This window comes from Aplidium turbinatum, chromosome 1 (assembly GCF_918807975.1).
Source record: "Aplidium turbinatum chromosome 1, kaAplTurb1.1, whole genome shotgun sequence".
Classification (NCBI taxonomy): Eukaryota; Metazoa; Chordata; class Ascidiacea; order Aplousobranchia; family Polyclinidae; genus Aplidium; species Aplidium turbinatum.
In genome coordinates, this window is record NC_137472.1 from 57,701,495 (window position 1) to 57,727,096 (window position 25,602).

General features: G+C 38.7%; 2 protein-coding genes across 2 annotated transcripts in view; one reads left to right on the plus strand and one right to left on the minus strand.

Moving 5' to 3' along the window:
* Positions 1-473: 473 nt before the first annotated feature.
* LOC145775305 (axin interactor, dorsalization-associated protein-like) lies at positions 474-11,378 on the plus strand. The gene is made up of 10 exons (XM_082586576.1): positions 474-898; positions 1,878-1,988; positions 2,617-2,674; positions 3,155-3,263; positions 5,145-5,217; positions 7,579-7,667; positions 8,369-8,494; positions 9,811-9,933; positions 10,255-10,372; positions 11,105-11,378. The coding sequence occupies exons 2-10, from the start codon at positions 1,879-1,881 to the stop codon at positions 11,199-11,201; spliced, it is 903 nt and encodes a 300-aa protein (XP_082442702.1). The 5' UTR covers positions 474-898; position 1,878; the 3' UTR covers positions 11,202-11,378.
* Positions 11,379-14,575: 3,197 nt separating this feature from the next.
* Positions 14,576-25,602, minus strand: part of LOC145783761 (uncharacterized) — a 44,736-nt gene continuing 33,709 nt past the window's right edge. Inside the window, exons 11-24 of the mRNA XM_082595606.1 lie at positions 24,153-24,398; positions 23,659-23,736; positions 23,092-23,202; positions 22,747-22,887; positions 21,999-22,187; positions 21,607-21,675; positions 21,396-21,522; positions 20,041-20,179; positions 19,480-19,678; positions 18,846-18,913; positions 18,223-18,317; positions 16,979-17,677; positions 16,301-16,350; positions 14,576-15,655 (exon numbers count right to left, since the gene is read on the minus strand). Of these exons, the coding sequence (XP_082451732.1) occupies positions 15,548-15,655; positions 16,301-16,350; positions 16,979-17,677; positions 18,223-18,317; positions 18,846-18,913; positions 19,480-19,678; positions 20,041-20,179; positions 21,396-21,522; positions 21,607-21,675; positions 21,999-22,187; positions 22,747-22,887; positions 23,092-23,202; positions 23,659-23,736; positions 24,153-24,398 (2,319 nt within the window). The 3' untranslated portion in view covers positions 14,576-15,547. The remainder of the gene's footprint in view (positions 15,656-16,300; positions 16,351-16,978; positions 17,678-18,222; positions 18,318-18,845; positions 18,914-19,479; positions 19,679-20,040; positions 20,180-21,395; positions 21,523-21,606; positions 21,676-21,998; positions 22,188-22,746; positions 22,888-23,091; positions 23,203-23,658; positions 23,737-24,152; positions 24,399-25,602) is intronic.

Here is a 25,602-nt window from a genome sequence, read left to right on the forward strand (position 1 = left end):
GTCACAAATGTCGTGTGCACAATCACGTCCTGCGAGTCCACTAAAAAAACCTAGTCGACTTTTTGAACTTATAAACGGCAACTCGACGAAAGAAAGTGTGCGACAATAAATATGGTTGGTTAGTTTTCAATCTTTATCCTCGGATTGATAAAGCCTTGATAGGTTATTCTTGGTAGTTTCGTATACTTGTAGAGGCTCTTGATGCAGGGCCGGTTACCGCGATTGACAGAGTGAAGTTTTCCGATTGTTGAAGTGTTGTTTCCGGGAAATTATTCCATTTACTGGATGCCGCTGAATGGAGAGCAGCCCTGAAATGCTTTGCTCTAGCGCAGACACAGAGTCGAAGTAGCGCCGCGTAATCTTGCTGCAGGCGCGTAAGCACTGAGCTAACGGCGCGGAATTATAAGGCGCTAAACCAAACCCAATACAAAAATTTGAGGTGGATTTCTACTTTTATTTTTTAGACATGGCTATGAAATCAATTCAAGAAAGATATGTAACGTACACATTCAGCAGGACACTTTGGTCTACGATTTTTTTTGTGCCATTTGCAGTTTGAAACAAAAACCGTCACAAGAGATTTGGACAAAGTGTTAACAAGGATGAGGAAAGAACAGGGAGAAAATAAATTTTTATTTTGTCTTGTAAATTTTTATATTTGTATTTGTAAGATCAGCATGTAAATGAATGAATGAAATTTATTGATTAAAATTTATTTCATTCATTGAAGCTATTTTCATGCTTCACCGGATTTGGAGTTGCTTTGGTTTTCCAAGCCAGCCCATAGCATAGTGGAGATTTTTTTATTTTAAGTCAGTCAGTCGGTTGCCTGCGTGGTGTTGTTTGGTTGTGATAGAACTGGTACCAGCAACGAGTCTTCGACTTTGTTTCTATTTGGGTATGTCTTTTTTTTTGCATTTTGACATCACCTTATTGGTTAATTTGTTGAGATTTAATGGTTTATATTGACTAGTGGGGTCATAAAGACTTTTTAAAATATAGGCTGGACCCTGCTGGCTATTGTTACCAATTGCATTAATCTTGTTTTAAGTCGGTTGGATAGGTTATGCAACTAACTTCTAAAACCTTATTTAAATATGGGGTTAAATCAAAAAAGCACTGTCAGTACTATTTACGCAGTGGTTATGGTTACCATATAAAGAAGCCAAACCGAAGCCTTTGAGGCTGTGGGTCCTTTAGTCACTTAAGCGTAACGTTACTTTTTTTTCATAATTTGCAACAAAAAAAACTTTGCTCTTAACAGCCTTGTTATTTGTCTTTATCATGTCGCTTTACATTGCTAATCGATAGTGTCTCCATGCTAGATTCTATAAAACTTCAGTTTGACACAGCTTGGAATCACTTGTTTGGCAAACTTAATACAAATTTGAAATGTCTCATTTGATTACAATGCTTTTTTGCTGCTGTTGTTTTAGTGTAGGCTGGTTATTTATTAGCTCGTTTTAGATAAAAAAAACTGAACATATGCACTACATTTTTGCTATCAACGGATATGTATTTTTAGTTTTACAACTTTTTTTCCTTTTATTGGTACCAAGATTATAATTATGTGTATGGTGCACAGGTGATATTCTTCTTACTGCCTCTTGTATGAAAAGTTTCTAAGATTCTCAATCTTTTGCTGTGAACTTGTATTAGGTGTATATATATATTTTGGTTTACATAGGTTGATCTTTGTGTGATATTATGTTTTACAAATAGATATCTTTGAGCTTGATACAACATGATTAAATGACACACAGTGACCATAACCTTAGAAGCTACCAGTGTCCAGTATTATTACTATATGTGGTAACTATTGCCTGTACTTGTTATATAACTCACCTTGATTGCCATAAATATAATATATTTGATAGAATGATGGCAGAAACAGAGAAGTTGACTACAAAATGGCATGGATTATTCAAAAAGGCAACTGATTTTGATTCCTGGGGTCAGCTGGTTGAAGCTACTGAACAGTATACAAAGTAAGTGACCACCAAACAATAAATTGATGAAGTGATAGGGTTAACAGTTTTTTTTTCATTGCTTAAGTAAGTTTTATGCCACTCGTACTGTTGCTGATATGGTTAATGGTTATGTAAGTTATTTTCTTGCTGCATATGAGCCTTCCTTGCAGATTTTGTTTAACAGAAGGGTTGTAAATGCACCCAATTTTTTGTGTGCTTGTTGTAATTTTATATGGTATACTTTCAAGTTGTTTCAACATAGTTGTATTTTGATATGTTAAAAATACTAGCGCTGGTTAGTTAAGAATAAACAATGAACATTCCAAGAACTAGAAATCTGAGAAATAGCAAAGTTATTTCATGGCTGGATTTCCAGGCAGCAAATCATTCATTTTCTACATTGATTCAATGTCTGTAAACATTAGATCAATGTAAACAACAACTAATTTGCTGTAGGGGTTATTATTTGGGGCCAGTGTTTTTTGTAAAAATATCTGATGTCTATCAATACTGTCTATATATATATAATATATGTAACAAAAACTGGCACAAAGTTGACAATAATAAACACTTATTTTTTGCAATGAGTATGTACAAGTGTTAGTAAAAAGTTGTTAGTTTCAGCTGACATTAACCTTTGGTTTAGATTGGCAAAGCAGATGCGAGCCGGGTTGAATTCTTGTGTGTGGGAAGAGGGACAAAAGGTGACTGAATTTTTCTTCTTAGCACAGTATAATATTTCTGTAAATTGAAGCTTGATGACAACTTTAATTTGTGTTATATCATGAATTGAATACATGGAGTTGATAAGAATACCTGGTTATGCATTGTATAATATGGTACGAGTTCCAAGCACTGGGTCAATTAACTTGTCTACTGTTTTACCAAGATATTACAACTAAATTTTGAACTGATCATTCTGTTTCGGTTTCAAACATGTTACCGGTATAACGTTTGCATTTCGTCGCTTAATTATCATTTTCTAAACATCTGCTATGTTTGCCATACCCTATGTTGTGTTTCGTTGTGATGGTCTGAAATAAAAACAAACTAAACTGAACCAATATCACAGTGTGTCAACAATGTCACATGTTTACTGGTTTAATGAAGATTCAAGTGAAAGTTTTTTATCTTTTTTTTTATTTTTTACCATTCTATTCAATAACCTACCTTGTTCATTGCAGAAAACAATATTGAAAATTGCTGCTTGTTTGGAGTGTAGAGCAAAGATGTTGCACTCAGCGAGCGGCAATGATGAACTATCGTTAAAAGATGTCAGGCGCCTTGATCCTGGTAAGGAGGTTAATATGTAATTTTTCCGCATAGTTTGTTGATTAGCACTTGTGACATTAGCTACTATTTTATTTGAACCTTAGCGGCACCAGGGAATGCTTTCATTTGATAGTACTGAAGATGAAAACAGCATAGTTATCAAAATTTTTGCCGAACATATGTTTAGAAGGCTGTTTAAATTGTGTAAATTTTGTTCCCTTCATTTTGTAATTTTTCAATCTTCAGTAAATATATTTAAACGGCCACTTAGCAGTTAACTAAGAACTTCAAAGCACTTGATAGCTCATGCAATGGGATATGAATGAGATCGATTTAAAGCCCCGCCAACTTACTAAAATGGCTTGCAAAGGATTATTGAAATCATCATTGCTGAAGGATTATTATTATACTTCTTTTTAAACTTTTGTCCATGTTTATTGTTTAATGATACAACAAAGGGCTCTGATTCTATGTGATAATTCAGGTAAAACTGTATCTGATTTTCATACAGTTTTTTTTTATCAAGTTGTTTAACAAATGAAAGCTTTGAATTTCAAACCAGTTATGAGTTTCATTCTTAAGCATGTAAATGTTTTGAATTTATTTAAGTTTTGGTTTTATTGTTATGAAATGTTCACTGCGGTTTAAGCTCAATGAAAACTTATCCGTCTATGAATTGTTGTAGTTGCTTGTAGTAGATCATCTCGAAGACAGGTACATTAGTGTTGGGCGATATATCGAATTTTCGATACGATACGATATCTTTTCAATATCGATATTTATTTCAATATCGTTCGATATTTTAACTATTACAGCCCTAACTCGTAACTGCAAACCCCTACAAAAACGTTGCCAGGCCAAACGGCAAAAGTTGAAATTGCCTCGGCAATTGCTGTGAACGTTTATTACGAAAAAAATTGTACCAAAACATGTAAAACGAGAAGCAAAAAATATACTTGAGTAGTCTATCACGACCGCACTGTTTGATTTGTTGTGATGTAATAATACCAAAAGTAGCGATGAAGCGAACAACGCGATACGCACGCTGTTGCGGTAATTCACGTTGAACAACTCACGGAAAGGAAAAGTAGGTTAATTTTGGGTTGATTCAACGTTCAAGTCAACACAAACGGTTTAATTTTCCCGGCGGGTTATATTGCGTAACAAAACCCAATAAAAAATTTACGTTTGTTTTACATTAATTCGACATCTAGCGACGTTGAATTATCATAAAATAACGTTAATTGCTCAACCAAGCACCAGTAACAAATTAATAGCTCCCGGCGAGAAGATTGCCTCGATTTACGTATGCACTAACATCATTTCGGCGCAATTGGGATACTGCGAGCAACACAAAGTTTGTTTGATAAAGAACTAGCTGTCAGAATCGGAATCATCAGATGCGGCATCGGAGGATGAGGTTGTCGCGTCAGCACTGGAATCAGAAACAACAAGAGGCTCATCGCTTGGCTGTAAATCTACACTGTCTTCGCCGTTCGCAATGAAGCGTCCACGTATTGCGGCTTTCGGGCTTTGATACCCATCCACACGCCTCAGAGCTCCATCAGGGTGTTGACTAAGGAGCAAATCTATGGCTGTGCCATAACGACTGGGAGGAATGTCTAACCTCTATGGTCTAACTAACCCTAACCTTTACAAGCGCTCGTTTGGCCTCGGCATTTTTAATTTTTAATTCATGCATCTGCGTCGGCAAATGCCGGCACTAATTTCGAAGACTGAGAAACTCTTTTCTTAATTAGAACAAAAATATCGAAAAGTATCGAAATATCGAGTATTTTTTCAAATATCGTATCGTTTTGTTTTTTTTCAATATCGCCCAACACTAAGGTACATGTATAATTTTTTTTATTTCTGAAATAAAAATTATTACATTGTGTTTAGCTTTGGAAAGTTTGTCTGGCACAAGATTACAACAAGTTCCTGTAGATCTCTCCACTCAAATTGATAGAGTGAGGTAAGTGAAATCACAGGTGGCATGGTGAAAACTGGAAGTAGTAGTAGTCCAGTTTTAATCCGGTGATGTCCCCGTTACCAAGGGTGGCCGGATTCACCTCCAAATGCCGCAATTGTGTTCACACCCTGCCTCCACATCGATCTGTCTTAACGCGTCCTCTCTTGTTAAGCCCACCTTGCTGCTTTCTTCCTCAACTTGCCTTTTCCGCGTTTTCTTGGATCTTCCTTGTTTTCTACGACCCTCCACTCGCAACTCCAGCGCTCTTCTCAAAACATCATCTTCATCCCTTCTCAAAACATGCCCATATAAAAACAAAAGACAGAACAAAATGGAGGCAGTTCATAAGGGATATCACAGCTGATGAAACATGATCAATCTGTTGAAGAAGAAGAAGATCACCTTACTCCATTTGCTTTCACCAACTTATCAACATTTTCATTCAACCCAAGCAAGCTCATAAGTTCTTCAGTATTCCTTTTGTCCATCAGCTTCACACCACATATTGCTCTCACTATCGCTCTCTCAGTTCTTCTTAAAATCGCCAATTCGTTTTCTCGTAAGCACTATGTCTCACTTCCGTACAGCATTGCAGATCTCACACAACTACAGTAGTATAAATTTTTCCTCTCATTTTCAACGGAAATCTTCTACCACATAACAACTCTCGACACTTTCTTGAAATTCCATGAATACCATCAATAAGCAACCACTCTGGTATGATGAAATCACATGATGGTCTCATCATGAGAAGAAGATTGCAAGGAATGTGAAAAGGATGATTGGTGGAGCCGGTAACCAAGAGTGGGAATCCACTTATGAGAAAAGAGCTCTAGGGTTAGGTTTAACTTTCAGCGTGGAGAACAGGACATCCTATCCCTGCCTACCTCTACCTGTCGCTGGACAACTGACCACGACCGACTTGTCGCAAGAACATCTCACCACTGGACGACTTGACGCGAATCCCTTATTAATCCGATTAACGCTGTCCAAGTACTTACAGTTAACTACAAGTGATCAACGTCAGTATCTGGCAGATAAAACTACCCGTGTTAACCATTGAGAAGAAGCTTTTTAGTGCAAAGGTATTTATTTTTATACCTACTGCAAGTAGTTTTCATATTGGTAAACATGATTTTAGAGATCTTTTGTATATGTGATCAGTGGAGGATGCTAAATTTTAAGGTCGGTTTATCATGCTCAAGCTTGGTGGTGGTTATGACTATGTGGAACGATTTTTTTTTCTATTTTGTTGTCATCTTCAAACATCTTTTCAATGCATTTCTGTTTTGTGTGATCAATAAAATGTAAGCAAGCACTGAAACCAGTGGACTATGATTTGGAAACTTCAACTTAAGCAATAAGCATGATTCCTGTCTGTTTTATTTTGGTTAGGCTATTCACTTGCAAAGGAATTATGTATGCATGCTTTGAATAATTCCTGCTTTGGTTTGTATTGCATAAGCAAAGACTTGCATGGTTATTAGCAATTTTTTTTTGTGTTTGCACAGACTGAGAGTGAGAGTATTATTTTTTACGCTTTCTCACGATTAATGGAGACAGTGTCATCCTGCAAACTGGGACTCTTTATGAAACATATGACTTTCCTAGAAATGCTGATACTCTAAATGTGTAATTTTATGCTAGAAAGTGCTCAAGGAAACAGTTCTAAAAACTATTTTAGGAAAAACAAAAAACTTTCAAAGCTTCTTTTGATCCCTGGAAACACACTCCTGCTGTCCATGTCTAATTGTTTAGTAATTATTTTTTCTGTTTTTTGTTTAAACAGCTGATCCTACTTTATTCAATATATATCTATACGTTTTATAATATAACTTCTATTATTTGTAATAAAGTTTTTTCAATGTCCATATTGCATGTAATTCTTATCAAAACACCAGATACCAGTCCATACTCCATTTGCATTGCACAAGTTATTGTTAATGTGAAGTTTAAAACCCTTCTGGAGTATGCACGTATTGGACAAGACTACTCTCTTCAGTGTATGAATTGTGCAATGATGTCCGCTTACATATATCGCTGTCCAATTTGTTTTGGATTTCCTTTTACTTTCAACTTGTTTCAAGTGAAAGTTAATTGTATTTCTTAGTTGGTTTCTTATTGCTTTTATTTGATTTGTAGACAACAGAAAAATGCAAAAAATTATATTGTACTGCAGATTTGCAGAGAAACTTGCAAAGAAGTGTCATACAGAGGAATTGAGAAAATGTACCTTGTTTCATAGTCGTTGTTGCTGATATTTAATTGAGAAGTTAGTTTTTACACGGTATTTTATTTCAACAATTTCCTCTTCTTTTCTGTCCTATGGCTGTGGAATTAAGTCTACAAGGAATTATTTTCCAGGAAGAGACACGCCATTACGACTCCTTCTCCTGGACCTACTCAAGGTGATGAGGATGAAGCCATAGGCGACGTCTCTTTCAACAACAGAGGTATGTTTCCTGGAGAGGGATGACTGGTGTTGAGGCAAGAACGATGATGATAAGGACAAGAGGAGATGAAATGTAATAAGTTAATGCAATTGCAACTTCGAAAATGCTCTGGTTGTTAACTTGTCCAGTTGTAAACGGAAGAAGTCGGTTGTTTCTGTTGTGCTTGTATTCTGCACGTACACCTTCTTGACGACTCTCTTGCACTGGCGTCAAACGGCGATGTGGTACAAGAAGTATTGTTTGTTTGTTTGTTTGTTTATCTTTATCCTGCATTGCGGGAAAGCGGACTTGAGCGCTATGCATCGGTGTACGCCTTCCGACATACACCTGACCCACGCTGCAGCCGACGGCAATGTCTGTTTCCGGTTATCTACTCTAGTTATGACTTAAATTTGGTACTACCCATTACTCGAAATCGATCACTGGGTAGAGGCAATTATCGTGAAGTTTCTTGCCCAGAGAAACAACAGCAGGTACGCGTGGCTGGAGTCGAACATGCAGGCGCTCGACTGCGAACCCAACGCCCTAACCACTCGGCCACTGCTGCCGAGTATTCAATAGAATGATTATATATTTAATGAAATAATGTACCTTTCTCCATGATTTGCTGAAGAGAAACTTTGCTCAAGTTTTACATCGGTCCAACATTAAGCGAAGTTGTTTAATCGTTTCATACAAAAATTAAGCTTTGGGTATTTCAGTTAATTCGCTATTACCGAAACTGCCCATGCGTCCAGGGATCAGCCTAGTCACTGTCAATGTTGTGAAGATTGGCCTGAAAGATGCCAACAGCTACATCGATCCCTTCTTTATCGTCTCGTGCAAAGGTAAGGATGCTGGTAGTGTGACTGTTATTAGGGTCCTAATATGAACCCAGTGAGTTAAAGTCGCTATTTTTAGCTTCTGGGTTATATTTGTTTAACTGTAGCTTTTCCAGCTAGTATACGTTTTATTTTTGCATTGTTTCAGCGTCGCTAGATATTGAAACGATGTAAAAAGCAACATTTGGCGCACAAGTCTTTCATAATAGCCTGAGAGTTGCTTCATCTTGTGAATTAAATGTTAAAAATAGCAGTGCACTGTCTATAGCGTGACAGACACGCCCACTCCAGCGCCACATTTTTTTAACTAACTGCGTAGTTTTGAATTGGAATGGTTCGTTCAAATTCGAAATGTGTCGCTCTCATTCGTTGATGGAATTTCATAATATTAAATGCCTCGTTTTTGACAAATCTGTCCTTCAGGGATATTATCACCCATCGTAGTATCACCTTACGGCGATAGTTGAACACCATCTGCTACGCGATAACTGCCTCCTTATGTTCGTGTATACCCTCAGTGAGATTCTGCTCGTATAAGTGGTGGCTGTGTAAACTAACCTGAGAGCAAAGTAAATAACTTGATGTGTAGTAGAGTATAAAAATTGCGTATACTGCATGACAATGATTAGACTTTCTCGACTTTCGGCGTATATTGACATGATGTGAGGAAATACAAGAATGTGAAATTGATACCTTTTGATTGCTCACATGTCACGCGTGCTCGTGAAATTTGAGCGCCCAGCTGTGTTTCTGGTATGCGATAATTAGCTTTCAGTGATTGTGATCAAACTTGCGTTGAGTTTGCTTTATTGGACGTTGAACTAATGTAAGCTACTACAGTAGGTTGGTGATTTAGCTCTTTAACAAGAGTGCTAAGTTTCACCATTGAAAAGGTTCACTCTCACCTTTGCCAAACCATCCCATCATCATCACCCAATTTTGTTTTGGAGTCCACTAGTTTGGGTTACCGATGTTTTCTTAACAGCGTTTTTCTTTGCCCCTTCCCTTTATCTCATTTTGTCCATCGCGTCTTTCTCTAGTCCTACTTTGTCTACATCATGACTTGTTTATGGCGTTTCCATTCCAGATGAAAACCCAGCTAGCGAAACCTGTATTTCTTTACATTGATTCATTGTTTACTTACGTTTAAATTCAATACAAAAATACAAGTGTTTGGGGTAAAGACCCTTTTTATGCAAGTTTGAAGTTCATCTATAGTTCCTTATTTTCTCTAAAAATCTTATTGGTATGGTGATACATCGCACTCTGGGACTGGTATTACAGTTTCAAATGCGGCCTTGATGAAAACAATGTAATTGCAGACAAAACTGGGATCGATCAATGCAGGACCCAGAACACCCCGAACCCCACTTCTAGGGATGATACCTACCTCTTCTTCAATATCAATGTGGAACTACAGATACCTTTGGAAGAGATGGACAAAAGTGGGTGATTCTTCAATAGAAAAGGGACATACCAACATTTGATACGTTAATTTGCGTGATTACGACATCACAACAGGGCGAATGGTTTTTGTCGTGTCCAGGCTAATGCTCAGTCGGTGAAGATTTGGTGGATGAGAAGACAGGGCAGCCGATGTTCACCTTCAGGTATGCCTTTAAGTGTCTTGCTGAAGAAAAAGCTGCGAACGCCGGGCATGTGGTGGCCAGAACCCTTTCGAACGTCCTACCAGCGCTGTCACAAAGAACGAACACTGGCCAAATAAATGATTTCACATAATTTTAATGGCAACACCGTATTTTCAGACACAGCTGTCTTTTTTGAAATGGTTCACTACAAGCCAAAGAGGAGGATGAACGCCACCAAGTGTTACGCATTTATGGAAGTCGATGAACTCAAGTCGGGACCTTGTGTTATTGAATTGTGAGTCCACAATATGTTTCGCCTTTTTAAATGTCATTTTTCTAGAATGTTTGCTAACGTCATGCTTTGTCGAATGCTCGAGGAAAAGTGTAGCTTTGTTTGGCTTTGCTTCTATGCTGTTGCTCTGACATTGTCTGCTTTGTAAAGCAATGTATATCTGAGGTGGACGTTAAAACAGTGAACATATATTATTATTGTTAAGCAAAGGTGAGCAGTAACACGCTACTTTTTTGGAATCGGTAGAGTTAACGACGTTACATTTTTGTTAGAGTAGCGCTTGCAGTAGCGACGCTACCTCCCAATGTAACGGTAGCGGAAAGGCGCTGCGTTTGCTTCAGTCGTACTTCCGGCACCCGCTACTGTCCAATTTAAAGTGGAAAAAATAAATCGTTTTTAGAGATTTTTGTGGAAACGCTGGAGCGTAAGAATAAAATTTCACCTAGAACTTGTTTTTCCATAATGACGTTGAAATGGCAGTGTAAACGAATGTCGTACTGAAAGGGGACATCATTTGTTTTCAAGGTCATTTTGACTTCACAAGTTAATTGAATAGAGCTTTCCACTGTCAGTTGAAGACAACAGTAGCTCGTAGAAGTATTAGGAGTGCCGCTCTTTTGGTATACCATGGCGATAGCCGCTCGGTTCAAAGTATCAGATGCTCACCTCCATTGTGAGGCATCATCTGTTATGTTGTTGCACGCTGTAAAGTTAGGTCTGATGTGTTTGTTGCAGATATAAGAAGCCAATTGATTACCGACGAAGAAAAGTGTCCTTACTCACATCAAAGCCTCTTTATCTCCATTTAGCCTTAACCATCACGTCCGAGTAGCTTGTACCACCCCATCTACGCAATACGACGCTTGAGCTGGTTGGTTTGCTTCGGATCAGCGACTTGCGAATCCAATGCAAATGCGACCTATCTTTGTCGTCCACATCCTATGCCAATTAGCACTTGTATATTTTACGCAGTATTTTGAGATTTTTTGCGAATAAATGATATTCTAACGTTCAACCTTGGTCTCTTTGATCGTGATTATCCGCACAGGTTCTTCCAAGGTAACAAAAGATGCCTTTTCGGCCTTGTTTCCATGTCTGACGACTCTACTGAGAACCTAGCAATTGACTACGGAAGCAACAGTGCCACACTTTCTGGTTCAGAATGGGCAGTTGGAGGATAATTTGGGCTCTGCCTCTGTGCCAATGAGATTTTTCGGGCCTCAAATTAAGACACTCCTAAGAAAAACGTGTTATTTCCAAATAATTCACAATGGTTTCTTGAAGTTCCAGGGCCCCTTGAAATAGTTACGGGCCCCTAAAAGTATCTCGCGTCCAAAAGTACCTCCTGGACCCTTAACGCTAATGCTTAGCCTACAACCATCTATCGTACTGGCCCGCAATTTAGGCTTTGATAGAAATTTTGTATCTGTAATACTTCTAGATTTTATGTGGCCTAACCTATTTATAAACTTATATTTTGGTAAAACATTCATAATCACAAACATATTCAGGTAATTGAACGCATAAGTTGAAAAATGGTTTTTCAAAATTAATGCCATATCTCAGAGGGCAGTACCTGAAAAAAGTTCTAGAATCGTAACTGTTTAGCGGCGTAACTACAGTTAGCGTTACACCCACAATAATTCTACTAAAAACTTTTTCAAGTTGCCTCCTTTGCCAAACCCTGGCTGGTGCCGACACACCATCACTTTCTTCAGTAGGCTAATGCTGTAAGGTTTATTTCTTACATCAGTTTCCTGAATTACTACATTTTTGTGGTGCCTCTACACTTTCATCTTGTTCAAAAATTATTTGATTCGATATTGCTGACCTACACGAGATAATTTCCTACTTTTTCGACTTGAATCTTCATGAATATGAATCTCGAGCTTCTGTCTGGGTCCACCAAGGATTAGTGTTGTCACCTCTGATATTTGCGATTGTGGTTGATGTTGTGACTGAAGGGGTAAGAGAGGGGTTATTGAGCAAAAATTTGTTTGCGGTTGACCTGGTCTTTACCAGTGATAGCAAGGAGGGATTGTGAGAAAAGTTTGGGAAATGGAAAAAAGCATATGATAAAAACGGTATGAAGGTGAACCAAGAAAAAACGAAAGTGATGGTGAGTGGAGCAGAAGGTATAGTTGTGAAGAGTGAAGTCGATCAAAGTGTAGTAGGCTATGTGGAAGAAGGGTGATGAGAAATTCGATGCAATGAGTGTACAATACATGGCAAGTAAGTGGGCGCGTATAAGATGTGTAAATAGGCTACGAGGAGAGCTACAGCAAGACTGGCAAAGTGCTTTTTTGTGGGAAATGTGACAAAGAAAAAGATTAAGATGTAGTTGAGGATTGCGAAGAGAGTTTCTCTCATGGAATTGCAGCAATGACAAATTTCTGTTACTTGGGTGACCAAATAAATGGAAGCGGTTAATGAGAAGCAGCTGTGACAAGAACGGCGAGGCTGGGTTGGGCAAAGTTGAGGGAATATGGGGAAATGTAATAAAACATTTTCGTTAAAAATAAAAGGGCAAGTCTATTAGAGTTGTGTGCGGCTTGTAATATTGTACGGCAGCGAGACATGGATGTGAAGAGGAGTGAACTTATTCTGAAAAGTACGGAAAGGGCAATGTAGTCAAATCTGAGCTTATGACACTATGACAGTTCAATGAATCATATCAAAAGTGGGCACTTTTCCTTGTGAAAGTGATTCAGCATAAACTTATCTTTCTAATGAGGTATAAAACATCAATTTTAGGCGATGTCGAATTTTTGTCATATGGGAGCTGCGGTCATTATGGAAAAATGGCTAAAACTCACTATACCCAAGGGGCTTTTTTTGGTGACTTTACGTCATCAATAGAACAGCTAACCACATCATCTTTGGGTGTCCCATCTATTCCCCTCCCAATGGAATAACAGGCCTCCGCACAATTGACGATCTGACGAAAAGTTGGCTCCAAGTCCTTCCATTCGGCTGATCACAAACTTTCTGCTTCATACGAACGACGACGACGATCAATAGAACCACCTGACAAAGTTTCAGCTTAATATTATTTTTTTCGGGTTTGACCATTTTTTAAGCTCAGCATCTGGACTAATGGTGAGAACAATGTGTGAAGTAAAAACGAGGAGGGAGAAAAAAACTGAATGAAGCTACCTAGATACGAAGAAGTCTATAGAACAACTTGCATGGGCAAATGGCGTAATATGGTATGGGCATGTATGAACGAAGAAGGACGTTTTCTTGGAAAGGCATTGACTTTGAAGGTAGATGGAAAGAGAAAACGTCCAAAAAGAACAGATAAAAAATGAGGCAGAAAAGTCAGACTGAAAGAAGATGCGATGGACAGAATGAGAGGGAGAATAGAGATGAAGGCAATCGCTGCAAAGAATCGGACACTCACACTAGAGGACAAACCCAATTTGGATGATGATGAATCACGTCTATCATTTCAAAAATATTTAATTGCGAAGAAATAATGCTGAATAGACCATACTTAACACTGCGAGATTTTAAAAAGTCTAAAAAATAGAGTAGGCTACCAAACTTTTGCAAAAATTACAGCGACTGTTACTACTTAACGTGAGGTAAAAAGTTACTAAAAAGTGGAGGGAAATTGTCCCCTACTTACCCTTAAGAGGCTATACCACACTCTATTTTAACACCAGCATAACTGTTGCAATGTTGCATTTAAAAAAAATGTATAGCTGTCTTTACATCTCACGAAGATCGCCTTTCAAGAGTTATCAAACCTTTACTTTGAACTTCTCGCATCTTGGGATTATTGACAAAGGTAGATTAAAATGATGTAGTCACTCCCAGATTTCAATGAAACGATGATTGCTTCTGGCAGTGCTGTTATTGGTTTAAATCTTTATTATAGGACTCATAAAGCCTCTTAAAAAAAATTCCCGCAGTTTCGTATACCTGCAGAGGCTTGGAATCTCTGACGTAGCCATGGTTACTGGGATTGGCATAGTGAAGTTTCCGATTGTTGAAGTGTTATCGTTTGTATATTAATCTCACCACCAGACGCCGCTGAATGGGGGAGCAGTCTTTAAAATGCATTACTCAAGCTCACACCTCCGAGAGCCGAACCCGTGTTGTTTGTTTTTGCGGTTACTTTGCGAAAATAGGGCGCCTAACCAACTGGGCGGACCTCTTCAACTGCGAATTTCCATTCACCTTTCAATGCGACAGTGTTGGTCTTGAAGCAACCGACTTGTATTCGACTCAATAGCACAAAAGTATCAAATCACTGACAAACCTCGCTGCGGTGTCAAGAGATGTACGCGTTGAGGTCTGACAGGAATTAATTGGAACACTCTGTCTATAACGTTTGTAAATACAAAGCACTTTCACAGCTCGATTTAAAAAAGAATTTGGTCTTTGCACCACACCAACTAACTAAATCGCCATGATGCTACAGCAGAACTCAGCTGTGACAAATGTTATTCTACACAAAGAACTTCCTTCGTTGCAGGAAGGTTTTGCGAAGATATTCAACTTCAAAATAGAAGCATTTGTTAGAATTTCATTCATCACAACAGAGTGCCACTGCAGTAGGTTTACACGCAAGTGTTATTGTCTAACAATCGTTCAGACAGACAAACAATGCATTTATTGTGTGTAAACTCCAACACACAATGGGTCATCTATCCTATCATTGCACAGCGGGCATTTGTTCGAAGTTCAATCAGACATATTTGCACGAATTGTCTGCGTTAAGTTTAAGACTGGGACGGGGTGGAAGTCACTACAAAGTAGTTCACCAGCAAATGAAAATCCATATTTGCTGCAAAGGATTATTTCTTGCAAATTTGACACATACTTCGATACGTTTTAGATCACATTTTTATATTTTACAGTTTTTTTGACAATTTTTTTTCCCAAATTACAAAACGCATTCAGATTATACTGTAGTTTTATGCTGATTCATGAGAACTGCACAGTAAATTGAATTAGTTGTACAGCTTTATATAATTTGAACTGTTTAAAAGCAATTACCACAGCTTGAAAAAGATTAAGAATAACCAAATTTACTAAACTGACCATCTAACACATCTCCACCGATAAACTGTCGATGACGTCTTTGCCAACCAACCAACCATGACCTTGCGGGTGATCTGCCTACAAACACTAGATGATAACTTGACTCTAATGAGCGGGAATTATGTGTCAAGGAAGTCCACCCCCTCTGACGGGATGAAGATCGTACTCCTTGACGGCCTGATTGGGGAGGTTTCCGTGGAGGGACATGGGTGGGGGACGAATGGGGTGAGATTGCTAAAAACATAAAACAGAAACTTAATACAGCTTCGAAAAGACAAGATTACAGTATAAACTCAGCAGTCAGCAACAACCACAATCCTAACCTAAAAAAATCAGCCAGGCTTTAAAACTCGTATTTTTTTCGCGCTGAGCTAATTCTGCGTCACTCTTTGATACTACATATTTTCGCCAGTTAATCCACGATCATTCTATTGCGAAATTAAATAATTGGCTGCCAAACTTGGCCTACTGAGGAGGTAGCACGATGGTCATTCAAGCACTACTAAGCGGCCATGGCCGCCAGCTGCTTTAAGGCTTGAAAGATTTAGAATTAGATAGGGTCACTATCGCCCTGGGACAATGACAGTTTTTAGATCCTGCAATAACGTACAAGCCATTATGTACGCTGAAGGCCTCGCTGAAGGTAAAGCAAATTTGGTGCACCTTGAATCCTTGATACTATCGCCGGAGAACAGATATTTCCTTTAGTTCGGGCCCTTAATAAGCAAACCTTTAGAACCACTAAGAAGCCAAGAAACTGTCTTGTTAAAACTTATTAAACAACTATCCTATGATGATTATTTAATTGTTTCCAAACCACCAATAGTTTAATGAAAGCCACAAACATGAAGAGCAACAAACCCTGAGGTCTGTACTCACCACAGGATGCTCCATGTACGGGGATGACGTCAGTGGACCTTGGTCGGGTGCTGTGGAGAATAATGAGGAGGGAAGTTAATAACTGGACTCCAGTTGAGATAAAAGTGCTTCTGTTGTCACACATGCCAGGGATTGTTGGTAGCGGTTTAAACGGAGGGTCGTGGTGCTCCAGAAATGGACGTATTTAAATAAGCACCAGGTTTACAGTGTTTTGACTACAATTATTCCCTATACTTCATTGGATAGATTCAACTTCACCTTCATAGTAAAAAAAGTGCCAAACTTTAAAGTCGATTTACTCAAAATGAAGATTTTCGACTTGGGCCACTCTAACTTTAGGTCACTCAATTCCTGGTTACATTAAGGTGTTAAGATGGATGAGGCTTAAAAAACGTTTCAGGCTTTTGAAGATCAACAACACAGTAATTGGATTAAACAACATCATTGAAACTATAACAGCCATCAACGACGGGCAACACTGGTCTTCTGAGTCGAAAACGCTTGTGTTTCTTCATTGTGTTATAGTTGGAATAATGTTATTCAATCTAATTGCTTTGTAACCGACACTTGTTCATTGCATAGAAAAGTCACATCTTTCTTCATGTCATAAACTTAATATGAAGTCTTGATACCTTCTGCCTCCTAACTTTATCAAAGTATAATTCCATCTGCACTCACCTTGCATGTGTGGAGGGATTCCATCGCGGTGGGGAGGTAAGTCGTGCATCATTGGTGATGGCCCACTTCTCCTCAGTGGAGGCCCAGGCATCACCGGTAAGTCGTCTCTAAGTGGCATAGGTGAGCCATTATGTATGAATGGAGGACGGCCTCTTATTGGTGGAAAACCATCACGAGGAGGTCCATCTCTCATTGGAGGCCCATCCCGCACTGGAGGGCCTTCTCTCATTGCATGAGGCCAATCTCTTAATGGAAAAGGGGGCATATCTCGGATTGGGGGTCCACCCGTCATTGGGAGGGGAGGTCTATCTCGAATTGAAGGAGGAGGTCCACCCCTCATGAAGAGAGGGGGTTCATCTCTTCTCGGTGAAAAAGGCGCATCTCTTTCAGAAGGAGAAACTCCACTTCTTGGGACAAGGCCACCTCTCACAGGTTCTTCATGCATAGATGGGGGTCCTCGCCGTGGAGTACCTCTTCGTATGCCAAGATCTCTTGGGGGACCATCACCAAATTCCAATGATTCAATTGGAGGACCTTGTGAAGGAGGCCTGCGGTCCGATAAAGAACGACTTGGAGGTCGGACATGATCATCCATGCTTCCAGATGGACTGCGTCTTCCAGAATGTCTTCCTGGAGGAGGAGACATGTCTCGGAATGGTGGACCATTACGCATCGGAATCGGACTCTCTGTATTTGGTCCTGTCATAAGTACAGTGATATGTTAAAGAAACAAAAGAACCAAATAATTGTAAAAAGTATGTTCGTCCTCCCTTCTGCGAAATCGATTGAGCGCCCGACATTGCGCCCCAATGAAACTGCAAGATCAAAACACCCACCGAGAGGATAGAATTATTCAAAAGCAACAACGTTTTTACAGTGGAAACTTCGCTTTATACTCTCGGTTTAGTTATTTGATACTTCTATAATCTACATATATATGTAAAACTGCCAGGATTAAGCTTATGAAGAGGTTGCTTCAGTATCAAGATAAAGTTTCTTGGTATCAACTGATACAAACACAAGTCTTAGTGATGAGCTTTAGTCAATTCCTTCGATTCTAGAGTAACACAACACGAATGATGACTTCCTCTGACTTCTACACGTTGAAGCATGTTGAAGTTGGACGTTGTTGAGTGTTGAAGTTGCATGTTGAAGTTGGACGTTCTACACGTTGAAGTTGGACGCAAGTAAAGCGACTATCATTGAAAACGTCATAAACGGAGCGATTTCACCACTTCTCGAACCTGGAAACATTCCTCCTGGAGGTAGAGGTCGTGGTCTAAACAGGAAAGGCTCCCTTGTCTCCGCATCTCGGAGTCGTTGTTCCAAGGCTGATAGTCTGATGAGTAAAATGATGAATATACTTGCTGATGGTATTCGTATTATATCGTAACGAAGTAGGTGATAGATCAGAATGGAAATGGCAACCATGAGTGGTAACTGGTTATAGCTACAATATGCATTTTATTAAAACAATGAGAAAGTGAATAGCACGGTGTGACGTCATACACATTGCATGACAACAAACTCAACAGGGCATGGCCACATAGTCCAGCAGTGTAACTTAACCATTGCAAACAAAAGTATTCGCCATAATTTGGGTGTAAATGATGAAAGTGAAATACCCAATAAGCAAAAAGGGGCCCGATTTTACAGTCCTCCATTGCAGACGAGCATGTTCCCATTTGATTCGAGTTATCACAGCCTTTTTTACATGGTTTCAACATCTGGCGACGTTAAGACGATGTAAAAAGCGGCGATTTTTGCTGGTTGGGATGGCGGAAAATCTGAAGTGAACTGGTAACAAGGAGCAACACAGTAAAGCCAATAGCAACTACTTAAAAGGTAAGATGACCAATCAACTCACTCCATTTTGAGCTGGTGCATCTCTCTGTCAGCTTCTTCCAACTTCCGCTCAGCTTCTCTACTGGCAAGCTATAACGAATATTTGCAATATTTAAGCAATTTACAGTTTATCGACTATGAAAATTGTGGGAGTGAAGGAAGAAGATACTGTTGACAGAGTGGTGTGGAGTACTGCAATCTGCAGCGGCGACCCCACTTGCAGTGGGATAAAGCAAGAAGATCGAAAAATACTAAACTTCCTCCAGCGAAATCTAAACACTTAACCACTCTTTTAAATCCTACTTAAAAACTTGACCCTAGTTTGGATGTACGAAATGCTAGAAGATCTTTTAAAAAATGTTTCTTTCAGTAAGATGGCATCTGCGTTTTATCACTTTACTAGGCACTCGACAGAGCGCCGGCTTTCGACACCGTTGAAGAGCATGCTGCTGTGTCTTTGGAAGAACATTCAATGGTAAACACGAAGATTAGCTTTATTGTCCTTTGTCCTCCGTCCACGCAACTTGAATCTTCAACCGCCAGACGTAAGCCTGGATACTGCACGAGGTATAAGTTCCTTTAGTTTCCACACTTTGAACTTAAACGCAGATAAAGCGACTTTCATTGAAAACGTGATAAACAAAAAATCAACTTACCCAGCTGTCATGGGCCTTCTTCTCGTAACGATTGATCTCGTTCTTTCTTTGTTTTTCGCTCTGATCGAATTCCCGCTTTGCGTCTTCATTCATCTTCTTGTACATTTCGAGTTGGTCCAGCAACTGACTGGTTCTATCGCCTTCTTGTGCCAGCTTTGATTCATTAATCTCACGAACTGTTTGTTCTTTACCAAGTTTTCTAAACGGCAAAATACAATGTTGACAAACCAGACAACACGTGCAGATCAATGTTATAAATATCCAAGAACGTAATCAACAAGTGATTCAGCAGGATCAAAAGCAAAAGTTACTTCTAACTGGGAAAAACAAATAACACAGGTGAGAGCAATTACAATTCCTTAACAACGTTAAAAAAACAACGACTACTTACTTAAAAAATTGCCATACAAAAGCAGGAGGTATTTGTTTTGAAAATTTCTGTGTTTGGGAATGTGTAAGCCACAGAAAATAATTTATCCCACAAATGATAAAACATTACTCCTGTGCATTTATCCAGAACAGAGTGGTAGCCACACGAAATATTCGGAGTAATGTCCCTACCCTTGCATCTCCACCTCCCGTTTGGCATAGAATTCCTGCATTACATTTAGCTTAGCTTGTTGCACTTGAAGTTCCCTTGTCGTCTTCTGCTGCATCGCTCGAATGTTTTCACACTCGGCTTCTAATTCACCAACTTGGGCTGAGGAAAAACCAACAAAGTAATCACAATTTATGAAATATTCTGTTTGAATAGGTAAAGATGCTGTTAAAGTTGTCGGCTGCGTGGCCGTGATGAGAACGTCTGCGCGACGTTCGACACCGTTCCAGAGCACACGGCTGTATCTCGGCAAAGACAGTTAATGGCATCTCAATCCATGCAAAAGATCCTATGAACGTGGCCAAGCTAGACTACGCTACTACATCTCCAAACCACACTGAGATGACAACGACCAACTAAACAACGCTTCCATCGCCAACATTTACAAACAACCAAACACGAACTGGCCGACACCCCCCTCTCAAACCTGAAGCACCCAGCCATATATACCGGGAATTTCAACAGCAACTGAGAGGGTGGTTGACTACGGAATGGCCCGTTTCGGTGAGTCCGATCCCTTAACGGGGGATTTTTTCAATTTTTTTTTAAATTATTGGATACCGTAGCCTAATTATCATTGCCGTTTTAGGGTTAGGAGTTTGGGGTTAGGGGTTAGAGATTAGGAACTCACCGAATCGGACTCACCGAATAGTAGCAGACCCGGTTGACTACGTGCCACTACACCAAACGACGAACAGGTATGCCAAAATAAGGGGAGCAGCTGACTCGAAGACTAATATGTCACTTCGCTGCTTCTTGTTGTATTGTATTTGTGATCGCAGTGTAGGCCTACTGCATGTTATCGCAATGGGCGCAAGGTAAAACATGATTGTTATTATTATTGTTACTATGTGATATATGAATGACTATTATTACTGTGCGTTCTCTGCCTACTGAGCTGATTGCCATAATAATAAATATTTGGCGCCTATTGTGCCAGCATATAGCACATTGCGATTGCAAATGTGACACAACAAACAGCTGGAAGCAGCAAAGGACATGAAGCCATCGAGTCAGCTGCTTCCCTTATTTTGGAAAGCCATGGAGTGTCTTTGCCAAAACACAGCCGCGTGTTCTGGAGCGGTGTCGAACCAACGTCCTTTCGAACGTTGCGCAGACGTTCTCACCACTCGGCCACGCAGCCGACATAAGAACACGTCGTGGTTCAAAAAATAAAGTAGAAGCCAAGTAACTAATAAATCGGCTTAATCATTTTACGAAATCATGAGCCTGTCAATTAATGTAATTTCACAAATTGTTAAAATTTCTATCGCATTTAGAGATACAAAAACCTAATCATTGAGCAACACCGACGTACCTTCAGTTCTTTCTCTTGACTTCTTTTCAGTTTCAAGTTGAAAAACAACTCGACTTTTCTCCGTTTCAACTTGTTTCACTTTAGTTTGTATCCTGGCCACGTCAATCAAGCTCTTCAACTTCTCTTTCTGTTGACACAAACATAATGATGAACAACAAAACAAACTAATGTTAACATGGTATCCCACAAACTGAAGCAAATTTTGACCAACCTGTTTGTCCACTAGTTCGTCAGTATCCAATTCCTCATCTCCATCTTCAGTCAAGGCTTCTTGCACCCCCTGTACAAAAAAACATTTACTAAGTAAACCACAAACTCCAGCAGGTTGTGTGTCGAAATGTTACAAGATATACAACAGTCAACACGTTGCCATGGGTGTTAGGAAACCTACTCTGTGATTACTTTGGAATTGGATGTTACGAACACAGCCTTGACATTTTGACAACTCCATCGAAAAGATAATTCAATTCGCTTCCGGCGGCAAGTTCAATGTAACGGACGAAATTCTTCTTGCAACAAACAGTATTACCATACACTCGCCAAATTCAGCACTGACCTCATGGGTCGTGCACTCTGGCAAAGCATAAATAAACATCAGCTCACCCGGAATTGAAGGAGGCAATCTTTCAACACATCCGCTTCTTGCATGGTGGCAGATTTTTCTTCTGTGATATTTGATAACTTCTCCTCCAGTGTGTTTATTTGTGCTTTCATGGCTTCTCCTTGTTTTTCCCATCCTCTGAGCGTCTCGTTATGTTCCTCTACGGTTTGTTCTTTCTCATTCAAGAATTTCTGCTCCAGGAATTGAGAAATGTTATTACAACATCATTATATTCTGTTCGTCCGGACTACATCTTAAACTAACGGTAATCTGAAGCAAAAGTTTCATCAACAGAGGGGCCACTTGTGATAAACTGCACATAGTCTAAAAGAAGTTAAACAATTCTTACTTCAATCTTAGCAGGTAGTTCACAAACATGAGTATACTAGATCAATGTTCAGTGGTCTTTTATAAACGTGAGAATTAAACACATTACAAAGTTATGGTATTCTTATGCAATGCCATACAGTCCCGTTAGCTTAGTGGGGAAGCGCCGGACTCAAGATCTCGCGGCGTTGATTCGGTTTTCGGGGTGTGCGCTTTAGCAACGCATTTCAATACTGCTCTCCATTTAGCGGCAACTAGTGGATGGAATAATTCACAGACACAAGCACTTCAAAATTGGAAACTTCACTGTCAATATCGGTAACCCGCCCTGCGCCAAAAGCCTCCACAAGTATGTAAAAATACCAGGAATAACCTATCAAAGCTTTGTCAATCCGAGGATAAAAATTCAAAACTAAATCAAACCTGCAATTGTTTTACACTTTCTTCAAGACTTTGTTGTTGTTCGCTACTTTCCGTTAGTTCCATTTTGACCTGCGCCAACGACCTTTCGCATTCAAGAAAGGTTCTTTTTTCTTCTTCCAAGCAGTTTTCTTTCTTCTTTGACTGAAGCAGAAAGATGGTGTTTTTATAAATCTACTTCTAACAAAACATGTTTGATACATGCATTGAATCAGGTACTGCCATAATGTCTACAGTACACCCGCTGCTCACCATAAGAAACTTAAGAATTCACTCTGAACATTGAAGAAATTCATGCAAGCAAAGCGAATAATCTAGAATTCAAGGAGTTTGTGTGATACCACTCACTGCTTTTATAATATCAGCTCTATCTTTTTCTAAATCATTCATCTTCACACTCAGTTGGTTGTACAGCTCTGTCTTCTCATTGTTTCCACAAAGCAATATTTCCAATTCAATCTGCAATGCAAAACGCCAAGTGGCATTTATTTGACAGGAAAACGTGTTCAACTGTTCAAGCAACCAGCCTACTTTACAAAACATTCAAACATATGTTTTAATGAAGAATGCAAAATCGAACTTTACAAGTAACTCTGTAGTAGACCAGGTAGAAAGCTATTATTAAGCATCAGCAACACACAATAATGCAAAGCCACGTTAAGTGAAAGAATTTTCTTAACCAGTCAATTAAATCAATAAAAAGTAGGGATAATACACATTAAACAAATGTGCTGCATTAGAATATATGACACTTCGATAATATTGTATTACAGCACAATAGCCTCCAACTGCGTCTATTACTATAATTTTTAAATTTCAGGACAATGACGTTTTTAATACCATTAACACATTAATGGCAAGAAATAAGCTAAACTAAGAATTGGCTCGACTTTAATTACTATTTTAACTACTTACTTTTAGTTGATTGATTTCTTCTTGAGCATTTGCTTGCAATGCCTGCATTTCATCATATCTGCTGTGCATGTTACTCACCTACCAGACAAAATACTGAATGATTGAATGCAAAAATATTATAATTTTAATTTGTTAGTAGAGAGGAGTGGTGGTAGTCTGTGGTAGCGTGGTACTGATGGTGCAGATGCTGAAGTAACTGCTCAGTTACCATAGTTGACTACTGAAAAACAAACCTTGTGAAATTTTATTTTGTAGGATATGTTATTCGCTCTGATGACGCGCAATGCGCATTGTCATGGTGCGCTAAACGTCAGTAGAGCAATAAACCATCCTGTTTATTCTTGCTTTAACTTTCAATTTTATCAGATTAACGAACGTTGCAACTAGTGGTAGAAACGAAAAATCTGTATTGTTGATGATAAAATTGTATAAGACATCATCTAACCATTAAATCCTTTTACAACAAAGCTGAAGTTTATCTGTTGTGTATGTACCTTGTTTTTAGAAGCAGTTAAAAGGTTTTCTGTTTCTAATTTCTCAGCCAATAATACTTCCAATTGAGCATGGAGTTCTTCTGCATGCATGGCAAGTCCACGTTCTTTTTGTATGCGCTTTGTAACGTTACTCCACCAAATAATTATCCAAATAAGGAAAATGCCAAGTACAGAGGTCAGGAGTATTATAGACCATGACACACCATAAACATCTTCATGATATTCTTCTGGCAGTAATGAAATCCACTGTAAAATAGAAAATTGGCCACTAATTAGGGTTAATAAAATTTGGGTAGAAGGGTTACTTTTTTAAACAATACCGACGTAACTATGCAACAACACTAAATTTAACATTATAAAAATAAAAAAAAACAATAAGCAAACGTTTTCGGCTAGCTATACAGCCTTGTTTCAAGCCTATGGTTAATCTAAAAAGAAATTCAGAGTTTTAACTTCAAACTGTAAGCACAATCTCATTGTCGTATTGAATTATTTGAAAACCTATTCCAAAGAATAGACGATCCAGTACAACATGATCCTACATTGTACTGTATTAAACAACCTCATAAATGCAGGAAAGTATGAAAGGCATACTGTTCCAGCAAGACTCATATATAATTGAATAAAAACATTGCATTGCAGCTGTACTGCTGTAGTATACTCTCTTTCAAACTTTGTTACCTGGTTGCTTGTGAATAAAATGTTGAGTGATTAAACTGTCATAAAATATACTTACTAATTTAAGTTTTTCATTCATAATATCACAAGTTTCTTTTAAGGTAATTGTTAAGTTTTGCACTGACGACATTATGATTGAAGCGAACGGAAGCAGCAAAGTTCATAGTAAACAAAAAACAATAGCAGATCTTTCTAAAATTAATAATTGCTATAACATCTTATAACTACAATTACAAAATATATTTTAATAAATTCTTTGAGGCAAGTGAGTTACTTGCATTCTGAGAAATTAATTGGTAAACTAAATGTCAAAGTGAAAAAACCTACATTTGTAAGACACTGCAGTGGTTGCAAAACCAGATGCCACAGGTAACCATAGAAAGCCAGCAAGTTGTTTGAATACTATTCTTAATATAGTGTTTATATTGAATGTTATGAGCATAAATTGTCAGTCTTCCTGATTTACCGTTACTTTGTTTTCTGAAGCACACTCGAAACGTTGTGCCAGCAATTCTTATTGGTTTAATCGCTGTTAATTACTGTGGTTTTTGGCGCAGTGAGTAGTGTGACGGACCTTGAAGTGGTGCACACCTTCAACGACTCGGGTTCAAAGCTTATTATAATGTTGCTGTAAAGCTTCTCTCTTTTTCGTTGAATAGAAATTGTCGATGAATCTGAGTCCTGTTTTTTGCTGAGACTCTTTGGTGATTTGTTCGAAATAAGTTTAAAAGATTTGGTCATTTTTTGTGATGAAAATACAGTACTTTCTGTG